Source organism: Anguilla anguilla, chromosome 17, assembly GCF_013347855.1.
Source record: "Anguilla anguilla isolate fAngAng1 chromosome 17, fAngAng1.pri, whole genome shotgun sequence".
Lineage (NCBI taxonomy): Eukaryota > Metazoa > Chordata > Actinopteri > Anguilliformes > Anguillidae > Anguilla > Anguilla anguilla.
Window position 1 is genome coordinate 11,589,764 of NC_049217.1, and position 14,717 is coordinate 11,604,480.

The following is a 14,717-nucleotide window of genomic DNA, read 5'->3' on the forward strand; positions in this document are numbered from 1 at the left end:
ATGAGAGATGGAGAACATGTGCTGTCCTTTCACCTTTGAAATGCAACTACACTCTAGAAGACCAAAGCAGAAATGGACAAATTAGCCCTTTTGGAAAAAAACTGCTCATTAAAAAACTCCACAGGCAGTAATACAAGCTTCGGATTATATTTTAATTCATGCTATAGTCCTGCGATACTTGTTTGTTGAGCATGACCCTACATGACTATGTCCTCACGCAACGTGCTTTTCTGTCGTTTCCTTCAAGCTGACAATAAAGCACTTAAACTTTAACCATGTGTAAAATTGCACAATGTGCCAGCAATCAGTGGAGTTTGATCCACTGCTCAAAAGCGTGACCTCACAAATACAGGGATGAAAATTCTAGAAGCGTTTCCTGGCGAGGTGAATGCTCGGAATTAAACCTGAGCGATGCCAATTATCAGGGCAGAGATGAGACACTGAAAATCATCCCACAAGCGAGAGGTGAGTCAAATCTCTGCTACTAGGCCTGATTGAAAAAGAGTGGGCTATGCCTGGGAAATCCAGCATTCCATTTTCTCTTACCGAGGGAAAGAAGTGATTTCAAAACTGTCATCGCAGAACGTCAATGAAGCCATTACGGTCCTGGCTCTCGAAATTGCAGTGTAAAAATTAGTTTTGCAAGTTCAAGCTCAGTGAACACAATTTTTTTATGCTGGTAAAAAGTTTGCCGGCTTGCAATGATAAGTATACAATGTAGACCATGGAATATGCATAAGCAGTGCAAAATATGTTTATATTGGATTTGCAAACTTGTCCATGGAGACTTCTCCTGTAAGATTTTTTTTTTTTTTTTTTTTTTTACATGATTGCGTGTGGAGGTGGTGCGACAGTTTATCTTTAGATTGTTTCATTTTACTTTAATGTATATTTCTGAGAAAACATTAACATGTCTCATTTGCTGCTTTAATACGCTTGAAAAACTTTTCTCATTGGCTCAAATGGCTTTTTACGATTTTAATAAATTCCTTCTAGAAAGTGTGAGTTGTGAAGTGTTGCACTATAACTTGTTTTTAAATGTTGCTATACAAAATAAATGTTCAGGTCAGGGATTCATCATGATGCTTATTTTCCTATTTGCTGATTTATCTGTGTCTTTTATTTGTTTATTTATCATATTAACATTGTCACAGGTTGAAAACAAGTGGCAGATGCAATAGGATTTCTAAAAAGCTAAAATTAGCCAAAGCTAATTTGCAAACCTTGTCCCTGGTTAGGCTTTTAAACTTTTGGACTTTTTTTTTTTTTAAATCAGTCGCAGTGCTCATAACAAAAACGTGAACTTATACATGAGTTAAACAGATGAATGGAATAGTTCATTTGAGTTGTATTGAATATAATGTTTTTATAAGTTACATTGGGATCTTCATAATCAGTGATTACATGTCTGTTAAAGCCAGTGTTTTATTTAACCATTTCATCCTTGCGCTCTGTTTGAGTTTTTAATTCAGTTAGTCGGGCATGTATCATTTTAATATTTTTGACACATTTTAAGTGGAAAAAGGATGCATATTCACTCTCAGTGAGTCACTGATAATGTGATCTGTACACCTCTTTTGAGTATAACAGGATGTACTTACAGGGAGCTGGTAAAGACATCTCTTTCTCTTTGGTTCTGTAGCTCTCCATAGACTCTAATGCAGTCTGTTTAGCTTTTATTCATTCTAGTAATGCGATTAGTAAGCTAAACGCACTGCAACTTTTCTGTGTAGAATTGTTTCGCTGCTGCTGTCAGACCAGAAAGCGAGAATTTTCCTTTGTCAATCATTGATCAGATGCAGCACAACTAAGCAATATTGCTGTTGGACCTCAGTACATGCCTTCCTTCTCCGTTTTATTACATATTTACACGTGTCATCTCTGGGTGTAGTTTTGTGCCTTTTGTATCCCCCTTCCAAAGTTTTAGCTTTGGTAAGGAAAGAGTCCATCGATTCCAAACTGCTAGAGAAGACGATCAAAACATTAAACCGTACAAAACACGCCAAAATGAGGAACTGTAACTCTGCTCACAAGAGCTTGAGACATTGCTGTTAAATCATATCCATCAAATATGTAATCACTGACAGTTGTTGACATGCTCTGTTTCAGGTTGGAGACTGATGCTTGGGTTTGTGTTAGGCCTGATTCTTGCTGTTGTCACATACCAGCGCACTCCTTTGGACCCATTTCCTACGATTGTGACCTTTGACCCTTGACCCAATGGAGACCCACACCACCACCCCCTTTCCCACCCCCACCCAGAATGCAACAGCGGTCCCCAATTTTCTGGCACCTTCTGACATTGTGGTGTTAGTCCTGTACTTTGTGTTTGTGATGGCTGTGGGACTGTGGGTAAGTAATACCAAGTGCACTCGAAACTCGTGAAATAGTGCCATGTGCTAAAGGCACCTGTTTTATATCCTTACGAAATGTTACCCCGGTTGATGGGTTAGTGAGAAATTGCCAGAAATCAGAGCTTCCATTTTCAGCTGTTACATCTGTGGCAAAAACAAATGAAAATGGATTAGATTCCCTCCCATTTCATATTTTTTAAATTTTGTTTTACATTAATTTTATATGTGTTGTCTGGATGTCTTATAATACTTGTTTCTTGATTGATTGATTGATTGACATGACATATTTCCATTGCGGTCCTTAAGACTTGGCTAGGAGGCAGGCAGGGAAAGGTTGTAGCATGTCAGCTACTCATTACACATACAATAAACACATTCAACATGTATACAGCATTAAAAGCTGTCCTAAAGTAGTAGATTACCTGACATTTTGCTCAGGAGTCAGTATTCTATTGTTTCTTGAAACTGTTTTAAGTATGGGCAGATTTAATTTCATTTGCGATTTAAACCGATTTAAAATGTACTTCTCCCTAAATTGCTTCTTAGATTTGGCAGTTTCAGGTTGTGCACACTAGCCCTCATATTCAAGCATTGAGAGTCCTTATTAAAATGAAAATACCCAGAAAAATAATTTGGAGGCTGTGTATAATCTTATTCTTCCCTTTCAGTCAATGTGGAAGACCAAGAGGAGCACTGTGGATGGGTATTTCCTTGCTGGGAAGAACATGGTTTGGTGGCCGGTAAGATGTGGGAGGCCTCAGATTTCATGTCATTGTGTAATTTGGGATTGAGGGTTCAAATCCCTGGCACGTTTGCCCGGAAGTGCAATTAAAATACCATCAATTTAAATGATGAAGCCACTTGAAAAGTTCAGTATCACGGACGATTGCGATAATGACATAAACACTGATGCGATGACTTACCATGCCGCCTCTTCCTGTCTGTTGCCGCGCTACAGGTGGGAGCGTCGCTCTTCGCCAGCAACGTGGGAAGCGGCCACTTCATCGGGCTGGCCGGGTCGGGGGCCGCCTCCGGCATCGCCGCCACCGCCTACGAGTGGAACGTAAGATGCGCCGACGTCTCGGAGAATGACTAACCCAGGGAACGAGTCTGGTTTTACACGGCAAGCGTTCAGAAGTCACACTTAAACGAACCTGTGTGTCTGTGTTCAGAAACACGTACGCGCATGCTAGTGCTATTTTTAAAGTAGATATATTAGAAATAAGAATGAACGGTAATAATAAATGGCAAGAAATCCAGAAGTATGACACTGTATTCTCATAAGCTTGCTTGGAAACATGTACATGTACTACCCTGTACTGAATATGTGTAGGAATATTCCTTTTGGAACATAACCCTGCTTGCCATAAGTCTCTAAGTGGTTTAAGTCAAGGGTAGTGTTACAAAATATCCAGAAACTGAAAAACAGTTTCTTACAATAATGTTTTTTCAGTTTTTGGATATTTTGATTAGATTTCCACATTTCCCAAATTAAATATTTTGTCCATTTTGCTAAAATAAACCTTGTCCTGTTATGCATCCTTGGCAATCTTGCTATCAGTTTAATTATTATATATTTATATTGCACTGAATGTACTAAAATAGCCACTGCATTATAGCCTGTAGTAGGTGTTGGACAAAGCTTCCAAAAGTAAAACGGTCGATTGAGGTGACGTGGAGCCATGGGGCGGTCATTTCAGGGACCGTGTCCTAAAGTTGGGGAAACCCCCCTGCGTTGAGGGTAATCTGTGATGTAGGGCAGGTGGGCTTTTGTCCAGGAGGCACTAACATGCTTTTTCTGCTGTACCACAGGGCATGCTGATCGTGCTGCTGCTAGGCTGGGTCTTCCTCCCCATCTACATTGCCTCACGGGTAAGTCATTGCATCACACCATGTTACCGAGGTTACGTTGTCTTTCCAAGACACCAGCGGCTCCAGGAATCTAAGCGTTGTAACCCAGGGGTCAGATTCCTCGTGTCTGATGGGTTACTTATCTGTTTGCTTGTCTGTTTTTTGTTTGCAGGTGACGACGATGCCAGAATATTTGCAGAGACGATTTGGGGGGAAGAGGATCCAGATGTATATTGCCGTTTTGTACTTATTTATTTATATCTTTACAAAAATATCGGTAGGTTTAAGAAACTAATTTTTAAAACCACAAAAAAATGTTAATTCTCCTGTCAACCAACCGAGTACCACCGTGTGCTTTGTGTCATCTGTACTGATTCAGCTAACATTTTTTTATTTTACTTAATTTTTTGACATATGAAATTATACGTCTATGTATTTACTGAGGAAGAAAACTCAAACCCATTCACCCATGTTAGGCGCTGTGATCAGGTGTGTTTCTCCCCCGCGTGCAGGTGGATCTGTACGCAGGAGCGGTGTTCATCCAGCAGGCTCTGCGCTGGAACCTGTACCTGGCTGTGGTTCTGCTGCTGGTCATCACCGCCGTCTACACTGTGGCAGGTGCGGTAACCGCCTCACCTGTGCGGGGCCTAAACTGGCCCCTCTCGGGTCTTTCTGCTGTATGCACTATATGCACTGACATCCATGCTCCAAAATGTACCTTTGTCCCTATCAATCAAATAAATTAGTAACTACATCGATTAATATGTGACTGCACACCTCTAGCCAAATGTGTCTTACCACCAATTATTGCCTGGTTTCTTGGCTGTACATGAGGTGTACTCTGCTATACAGCGTGTCTAGCAATGTCCATGCTTTTTATTCGGATGAATATGTATAGACTGGCCTCATAACATGGAAGAGGCTTGCTTGCTCTTCACTTGTAACCCAAGTAAGAAGAAAAACTAACTGCTCACTGAACTCAAAAATAGGTTTGCTGCAAACTAGCCTGTTAATTTAGTTAAGCCTGTAAATGGTTTATGTATTCATGCTAGCCTTTGCCAATAACAATAGATTTTTGTGAAGACGTGTCCCGGATTAAAGATCGGAAGGCTGAATTTCAGATTTCTGTTGTCGCTGTGGCAATGCGCCACACCGTTGGACTGTCGGTGTGTTGAGGCACACGTGTGTTTTCAGGTGGTCTGGCGGCTGTGATTTACACGGACACCCTGCAGACCGTCATCATGCTGATAGGAGCCATAATCCTCACGGGATTCAGTGAGTGATTTCAAGTCAGTCACATCGGTGGGCTGAACATTAACTAGCATCACAAACATCTCTATAAAGACACAATTTCTGATTTGTAGTCAAACAATTCACGTGTGGTGAAAGTGCTCATTTTTGGCTTTTGTTAAAGGGTATTATAATACATTTTGGTTTCGCAATTTAGAAATTACAGCGCTTTTTATACGTAGTCCTCCCATTTCAGGGAACCATAATATGCTTTTCTGGTGTTTCTGATTAGTCAGGTGTGTTCAGTTGTTTCCTTAATGCAGGTGTGAGATTTACATGTTTTGATTTTTAAGGTGGTGTGTTTTTATGCCTCATTTTGGGATTTGAACCAGCAGCCTGCTGAGTGTTCTGCTGCAGTGTCCTGAATAAATGCGGTCAGTGAAACGGTGTGGTGTGAAATGGGACCCTCTGCTGCTCCTGCAGGTTTCGCGGAGGTCGGGGGCTGGGATGCCCTCCTGGAGAAGTACCCGGAGGCGATCCCCGAAATAAGAGACCCCAACACCACCTGCGGCATCCCTCGCGCCGACGCCTTCCGGCTGTTCCGTGACCCCGTGACCTCTGATCTCCCCTGGCCAGGGGTCATAATTGGGATGACTATCCCCTCCATCTGGTACTGGTGCACAGATCAGGTGGTTATTATGATTATGATGATTATTATTATGATTCATATTCTTCCTCTTCTAGCATGTCACTTGTCCACGTGTGAGGTGCTGTAGGCCTGAACTAATTGCCCTAAGGAAATAAAGTTTTATTGAGCTGAATCTTTTCTTCCATCTTTCATTTATTACTTAATTATGTCTAATTACTGTTATTATTTTTTTATGATTACTCTGGTACAGGTGATCGTTCAGCGATCTCTGGCAGCTAAGAACCTGCTCCACGCCAAGGGCGGTTCCCTGCTGGCCTCCTACCTGAAGATCATGCCCTTCTTCATCATGCTTCTGCCTGGGATGATCAGCAGGATACTCTTCACGGGTAAGATCAGTGGTCTGATCAGCAGTGCGCTGTTCCCTGTGCAGTGTGGCCCAGACACACTGGCTGCATGACTCACAATTTATGATGCAATTTATGACACTGATATGGTAATTTGTCATTGTAAGTGTATTAAAATAATAAATGATGTCCTGTTTTAGCTATGCTTCCATATGCTGGTATGATTATCAGGCACAGTGTTGCAGCATATCGTGGCTGTAAAAGTTAGTCATTTTATAGAGATAGGTGTCCTCAGCTGGAGGGGAGTTAATTTAGGAACGTCTTGAAACTAAACCAGGAAGCCCCTGGTTTAATCTTCTCAGGTAAAGGCTACCGCAGGCTGTTCCCTGAAATAATACCACAGTTGCATTTAGGCTCACCAGATGCTCAGCTCCTGTGTTTCTTCCCTCCGCATTGCTTCTTAACTACAGGGGGTTTCAGGTTTTATTGCTCTCTTACTGTACCAGACCATTGTCCGCCATATTGTTCTTAGTAACATCCCTTAAATAATTTTCAAAGGAGGTATCAAATTGTTATGCTTTGGCTTCAGTGGTAGACTGACAGAACTTTCAATGTTAAGAATATGGAGCAGAGTATCTGGTGGGTCTGTTGAATCTGTGATAATATCAGTGGCCCACTGGACATGCTCCTTTGTTCCAGATGAGGTGGCGTGTGCGGATCCTGACATATGCAACGAGGTGTGTGGGAACCGTGTTGGGTGCACGGACATCGCGTACCCCAAACTAGTGATGGAGCTCCTACCCTCAGGTTACATTTCTCTCTCTCTCTTCCTCTCTCTCAGTTCAGTTCAGTTCAGTTTTCTTCATTGGCATGACAAAACCCAACTTTTGCTTTGCCAAAGCATACAGTATTAAACCAAACATATCTAACACTGAACTATACACAACATCGAAGACTAGAAACAAATGAACAGTAACCACACATGAAAACAAGAACATTCCTCTGATTCAGGATTTATAAATAATAATATAGCAATTTAAAAAGTATGTGCAAAAAATGAATAGTAAGGATGATAAATATAGCTGAAAGCAGCAATTTCCGGGGTCCAAGCAGCATTGGCAACAGTTAGCAAACTTTTTGACACACTAATGGTGGACACTTTACACAACTTTACATGCATATGTTCCCACTGAGATTGTGGACCAACTGATGCAGAGTGAATTTTTGAATATTTCTTTATAGTTGGATCTCTATAGTGCCTCCATGTGATTGGCTTGGGCTAAAACTTTAAGGCTGGAATCTTGATCCTACAGTCAAGTTTGGTAACTTTATGTTGATTAGTTGTAGAATTATTAGCATTTTTGCGATGAGCAACGCCCACTGACCATTCATTGGATCGTCATTCAGCCATATTTTGAAATAACCTTTAGAAAAGTAATGCCAATGAAAGTTATGTGAGATTAGGCCAGATACCTATTTTCATGCAAATCAGGCAATTTTTGTAGGGGGAGAGGTATTTTAACTGTTTTCAGACAATACAATATGTTGGTTTTATGATTCTTTGCGGTAGATTTATTCTTTGTGAGGAAGGACATCTACTGACAATGTTTTCAGGTCTCTCGGTCAAACAGTGCCGGAGTTATGATTGTTCAATAATTTCAATTTAAACTGACTGTTATAGCACCATCAAGTGGTCAGTCTGCATTAAAATGTGGTATTTGTGCTCCCCATTCAAAATTTGAATAAGCATTACTGACCTTGTACAGTACTGGTACACTATTGCTGCATCAGCAGTGCAAAGTATTAGTAAAAGCCTTTACTAATACTTTAACTAGTTAATTTTATCGAACTTTTACTGATAATTACTTGTTTTACTTTCTCTCTCCCTACCTCTCCCTCTCTCTCTCTCTCTCTCTCTCTCGCTCTCAGGTCTGAGGGGTTTGATGATGGCAGTGATGTTAGCAGCTCTAATGTCCTCCCTCACGTCCATCTTTAACAGCTCCAGCACCATTTTCACTATGGACGTGTGGAAAAGCCTGCGCCACGGTGCCAGCGAATGGGAGCTGATGATTGTGGGCAGGTGACTTTACACCCCTGCGCTTCTCGCCATACCTCTGCATCCATGTATTGTCACCATTGTTGTGTGTGTGATATCAGATAGCAGGTCTATACAGGATGTTTGTGCTGGTTCTGGTGAGTATGAGTGTTTATGCACAATATATCAAATCACATTTTTTTTTTGTTGCTTAATAAGAATAACCACTGCCATGAGGCGAATAAGTGACGTTTTTTCTTTTTTAAGTTTACCCCACAGTGTGGGGGGGGGGGGTTATACTCTTTACCAGGTGTTTTTGTGCTGTATCTGTGTGTCTGTGGTTCTTTGCAGGGTGTTTGTGCTGTATCAGTGTGTCTGTGGTTCTTTGCAGGGTGTTTGTGCTGGTTCTGGTGGTTGTGTCGGTGTTGTGGATCCCACTGATCCAGGCTGCGCAGGGAGGACAGCTCTTCATCTACATACAGTCCATCAGCTCGTACCTGCAGCCGCCTGTCTGCATGGTATTCATGGCCGGATGCTTCTGGAAGAGGACCACTGAGATGGTGTGTGCACACGCATGTGAGAGAGAGAGACAGAGAGAGAGGGAGGGAGTGACGGAGAAATGGAGAGACAGAGAGAGCGAGAAAGAGAGTGCATGTTTTATTTTAACAGAAAAAAATGGTGTCCAAAACTGATGGAAGAGATTTGCATTAAAATTCTGCAATTTGAGCTATTATGATGTCATTGGGAGACAAAGAAACGCACTAAAATATCCGTCAAGATCCATCAATTAATCATAATTTGCAATGTGACTTAGAAAGCCCCTCTATCGACTAAACCCCAAATATGAATTCAGATGCAACTAATTCTTAACGTAGTTGGCTCTAGCGCCACCAGGGATGGGGAGGGTTTACAGCGCCCCATGCCTCACTAGTAGCCCCTGCTGGCCAGACAGGCATTTTCGCCTATTGAGCAGACGTGTGACCTGCTTGGTCTGTAGGGCAGATTGTGCTGCAGGGTGACTGCAGGGTGTGTGGAGCCTGTAAAGGAGCCTGTAATCTGGCTGGCTGTAGGGTTCACCCCCCCGTGGTCTCTGGCCCTCACACAGGGGGCCTTCTGGGGCCTGATCGTGGGCCTGTTCATGGGCTGCGTGCGGCTGGTCCTGGACTTCGTGTACCCCATCCCGCTGTGCCACGAGACGGACTCCCGGCCCGAGGTGGTGAAGTACGTGCACTACCTGTACTTCTCCATGATCCTGTCGCTCGTCACCATCATCGTCACTGTCACCGTAAGCCTGGCCACCGAGAAACCGTCTGAAGACCAGGTGGGTGAGGCAGCAACGTGCATGTGCACACACACACAGATATAGCCATACACACACACACACACACACAGATATGCCCATACATATACAAAACATACACGCACAGACAGATATGCTCATACATAGAGTATACATACACATACACACACGGAAAACAGAAATACCCGTACACATTCACACACCTATGCACTTGCGCTTGCTTACGTTCACATTAGATAGCTTTCATCTGTAGATTTGCATAAAAGACAATGTATTTCTAACAAGATAAGTAAACCCGCAGCTTCCAGCAGTCCCTCCTGGGATTCGAACCCTCAGCCTGCTGTACATACACCCGGTCCTCACCTCCCCTCCCCTGTCGGCTGTAGATCAGTGGGCTGACGTGGTCCACGCGGTTTGACAGCGTGAAGAAGAGGCGCGCGAGTGTGGAGGCGGGGATCTCCGTGGAGCAGAGCCAATCAAAGCTTCCAGAGGAGGAGCAGAACAGCAGTGGAGATGCTGACCAAGTGAAGAGGGGTGCGTTCTCTCGTCATTATTGGACAGCGAAGTGACGCTCTTACACAGGGGGTCTGATCCTTACAGCTTTTATTTATTTACACATTGTCAGTTTTTACAGCTGGTGGTTTGCTCTTTGTTCAGATGAGACACCTCAGTTACAGGCAGATGGCAGATTCGCTCCTAAAGCCTACAGGTAAGGCTGCACGATGTATCGAATCCAGGTTTTTAAAAATGTAGTAAGAATAACTGCCACCATGGGACATACAGGCGACCATGTTTTTTCTTTGTTTCTTTAACCATACCTGATACGGTAGTAAACAACCAAAACTGGGAAAAAAAAACAAATTACATAGATGATCACAGAAGCTGTATGACCTTGCTGCTGATTGTCTTATCAGCACCCAATAGATATCAGTGACGTTGTTTTTTTCCGGAAGCTTTTCACTTGACCTCTGACGTTTTGGTTGTTTACTACCACATAAGGTTTGATTAAAGAAAAAAAAATATGCCCCATGACGACAGTTATTCTTGTTACACTTTTAAAAAAGCTTGACTCGATATGCCGTGCAGCCCTATATTATGGTTAAACCTGATAGCCTATACCAAATTGATCATGGCACTTAATCTTGGTCAGGAACAGTCCACTTTAAATGCTGGTAAAATCAGAAAAATACTTCTGCAGATCCCTGCGAAGTTTTAACCAAATGTGTTCCACACAAAAATAGTTATTTTTCTTCTGAATGTTGCTGAAAACAGATCTTGAGCCAGGTCAGGACCCCGCTAGAAACCCCAGCCGGTAATTCTATACTGATCCCCTGTACCCCTGGCTGTGTTGCCATAACGACATGTGAAATTGCTTGCCAGTTGTTATAGGGATAGCTCACTTCCTGGATTTTTGATACTCTTTCAGTTATTGTGTATGTTTTTGATCCGCCTATACATTTTTGTGTGTAATGAGGTGAAATTTTAGATATTTACTGAAGTTTCTGATGACTCACCAACTTTACAATGGCTGGTATAGGGGTATTCATGGGTATGTGGTTTAAAAATAAATGCACAAATTAACTCTCAAGGAAGAACGTTTTGCAGTTTTATACATTTTATAGCGTGTACTCAAATTATAAGCATAAATATTCATTTTTATATTGTCTTACAGCAGTCTCCACCTGGAAATACTTCCAACTGAAAATAAGAATTAACTTGTTTTTATGAAAAATAATCAGGTGCTATGCACACGTACAACCTCTGGAGGCATAACATTGCTACATTCTGCTTTGGAGTTGGTGGAAGTGTATTTTCTTGCTTTAAAGCACAAATCCATGGATGCCCCTTGTTGTACTTCAGTTGTACTTCGATCCGCAAAAGAAAACGTCTAGGTCAATCAAAAACATACACTAAAACTGAAACAATATTTTTAAGAAACTGTCCAAAAGTGAACTATCCCTTTAAGCCAAGAACACCACCCAAGTATCCCTCGCTGATTGAATGTAATTACGCCTTCGTACTTTATACTGTTTATCCAGAGTGACTCATAAAGCAAATGCACTGGTAAGTGCACAAGCTAAAATCACACGGGTGCATAAGCAAGCAAGGTGTACACTTCGGTTCTACAGCACTGTGTCTGCTGCAGGCAGTGTGGTTAGCTTGCCTGGTTGGGAACCTTTGGTATTTAAGCTAATTGTAATTACTGTTTTGTGGATTCAAAATCTCACCCTTTGAGTGACTATGTGACTCTAATTTTTGGTTTCCTGTTGGCAGGCTCCCTTTCCACAGTGGATGGCAAGGTAGGGGGCGTCTCCCGGCTAAAGTCTGCCTTCCTGTGGGTGTGCGGGATGGAGCGCGAGGAGACGGGGTCTTGTCCCCAAGCCCCGCCCCTTCCAGTGGATACCGCGTGCTTGCTGGAGGAAGATCAGAACATGAGGCACTTCGTCAACGGCAACCTCGTTGTATGCATGTCCGTTGCCGTCTTTCTCATTGGCTACTGGGCCTAGTGGGAGCACTTTGAAACAATGATGTCGGAGCACTGAGGAGAAGCCTGGGGACCAGGGCTTGACATGAAGACCCGCCTATCGCCAAATGTGGGTAGAATTCGGCAGTGGCGTGTAACTCCGTCACTCTAACTAGCAACTTCGGCGGGTGACCTTTCGGTACATTGTAGTTCACAAAAGGCATCTGAAATAATTAACTCAATTTGAGCTGATGCTACATGATACTACAAGTCCCATGAACACTGTGTGCTCATCTCATTGGCCCATTCACTTGCCCCCTCAGTCAAGCTGGGAGTATGCTTAATAAGAAAGGGAACTCCGCGGAAACCAAACCACGACAGCCGAATACGGTGCCACATACAAATGTGTGTACACTCACTGCCGCTTCAAACTGTTTGTTTAGTGACACTTCATGCCAGTGGAAAACACAAGTTCAGATTCTGTGGTTGTGATCTGAAAACACGGAAGTTACAACAATTACAACCAAACACAGAAAACAACAATGGCTCATTGAAGGAGCATAAACTTAGAAAGACGTCCATGATTTCAAAGTCACTTTATTTAGCGCTGCAAAAAAACAAGTAGGTTATTGCAGCACTTGGTTTAACCAGTGGCATACGGTGCGTGAGCCTACCCTGGTGTTATATTTCTACGGCAACAATGCTGGTATTTTGTAGCCCTAATTGCAATTTAAAAATAAAGTTAAAAAAAATAAAAGTGTATCTGCACAGCTTCAACGTTGACATCATTAAACGAAAATAAGCAAATTAGCCTATTTTCACATAATTCTCAATACCATCAGATATAGCCAGTTCTCCTCAATTAGGCTATAGGCAAGTAATAAAATCATTTTTATTTGCAATGCAAAATTCTGAATATTTTGTTGACATGAATTGTGTAATGTGATTGCGTACATGTAATTTTCCTTCTCCGCTTAAGGCCACTTAAGGAATATTCATGGCAAAGATCCATAGTGCACAGATTTAGTCATTTAAACCATCCTGAAGCACATGTTTTGTTTGTGCTGAACGCTAATGTGGTAGTTAACAGAGTGGTGTATAATTATTTTTTTTGTTAAGTGTTTGCTAATTAATGATTAAAACAGATTTTTTTACTCACTCACTCTCACACTCCCTTTCTCTCTCACACACACACACACACAGTTTACTCAGGTTGGATAGCTATAAAGACTTCTGTTCAAATAAAAATGCTATGTACAAACAAATGGCCTGGTGACAATGTTGAGTGGCTAGTGACTTTGGAAAAGCACTAGCCGCAGTGTGACTGCTTAAAAGGAGGAATGGGATCTCGTGGATTGTGATAAAATGTGGTTGGGTTGACCTGGACTGATTAGATGGGACAGAGGATAGCAGGGTTCACAATTTAGCCCATTGTCAAGAACCGGCAGTTGCTACAGTAGGTTACTACCCCATTAAAATGGGTATAAAATCAAAGCAAATGCTAAAAAGTTTAAGTCAGGACATTGCTAAATCTTTAATGTTCATTAAATTTTATAACATTTTATATTACATTACATTTTATAGCAGAATCATATTAAAAGTATATTTGCTAAATTATAGTGATTGTATTTTTTTTTAATAAAGTGAGAAGTATGTTATGAGCAACCTAAGCCTGCCCAGTAGAGCTTGACTACGTGTTGTGCATGAAGTTGCGTTTTTTGCCAGTTCAAATAGCTTTTACAGTTCTTTCTTCCCTGTTTACAGACAGAATAAAAACACTTTATTGATTACACAGTCAAAAAAAACACTGCTTCTGGATAAGGCAAGAATTTAAATTCAGAAAAACAATTTGTGTCTGGCAAGACATTACACAGCGCAACATTTTTCCCCCTTTCATTTTTTTATTTTGAGACGGGAGCATATAAACAAAAAATGTACACTTTATTTTCAAATGCATACATTTACTGTATGTTGAATAAAATGTTAGCTGAGATTCATATGCAGCATGGAAGATCGCACATCCAAAAGTTAACCTTCCCCAGCTATGCAGACAAAGGCAAGTTGGTGAATTTGGAAGTTCACTTAAACCACATGGAAAAGGCACAGACTTAAAAATATACTCACAAAACGGACGTGTTAAAAACAGCACACAATGTCATTTTTTAACACACATCCATGTCTAGTCAAAGACAACACATTTTGTGTAACTTTCAACACAGTCTGTGTTTAAAAGTCTCCCTTTGTAACATGTAAATTGTATATTTGTAACACAAATAGTAATTGACACAAAATGTGTTGAAAGTAACACAAAAGTATGTTGGATATTAACACATCCTTTTTTAGAGTGTATACGATTGTCGTCACAGTAACTAAATGCACAACCAATACAGCACAGCCAGTACAGCGTGGTTGTGTGAAGTGTCGAGGATTTAGCTATCGGCACCACGCATTCTGCCGCACGGTAACAGTGTAGAGTGCACAACGGGACTG

The 14,717-nt window shown here is 41.7% G+C and overlaps 1 protein-coding gene across 1 annotated transcript; it reads left to right on the forward strand.

Moving 5' to 3' along the window:
- The first annotated feature begins 79 nt into the window (after nucleotides 1-79).
- Nucleotides 80-13,385, forward strand: slc5a11 (solute carrier family 5 member 11). Its single transcript, XM_035397733.1, has 16 exons — nucleotides 80-465; nucleotides 2,110-2,352; nucleotides 3,023-3,094; nucleotides 3,313-3,417; nucleotides 4,167-4,226; nucleotides 4,378-4,482; nucleotides 4,718-4,823; nucleotides 5,400-5,480; nucleotides 5,919-6,124; nucleotides 6,335-6,470; nucleotides 7,128-7,235; nucleotides 8,358-8,508; nucleotides 8,855-9,023; nucleotides 9,569-9,784; nucleotides 10,150-10,297; nucleotides 12,038-13,385. Exons 2-16 carry the CDS (start codon nucleotides 2,221-2,223, stop codon nucleotides 12,268-12,270), a joined length of 2,028 nt encoding a protein of 675 aa, XP_035253624.1. The 5' UTR covers nucleotides 80-465; nucleotides 2,110-2,220; the 3' UTR covers nucleotides 12,271-13,385.
- The last annotated feature ends 1,332 nt before the right edge of the window (nucleotides 13,386-14,717 follow it).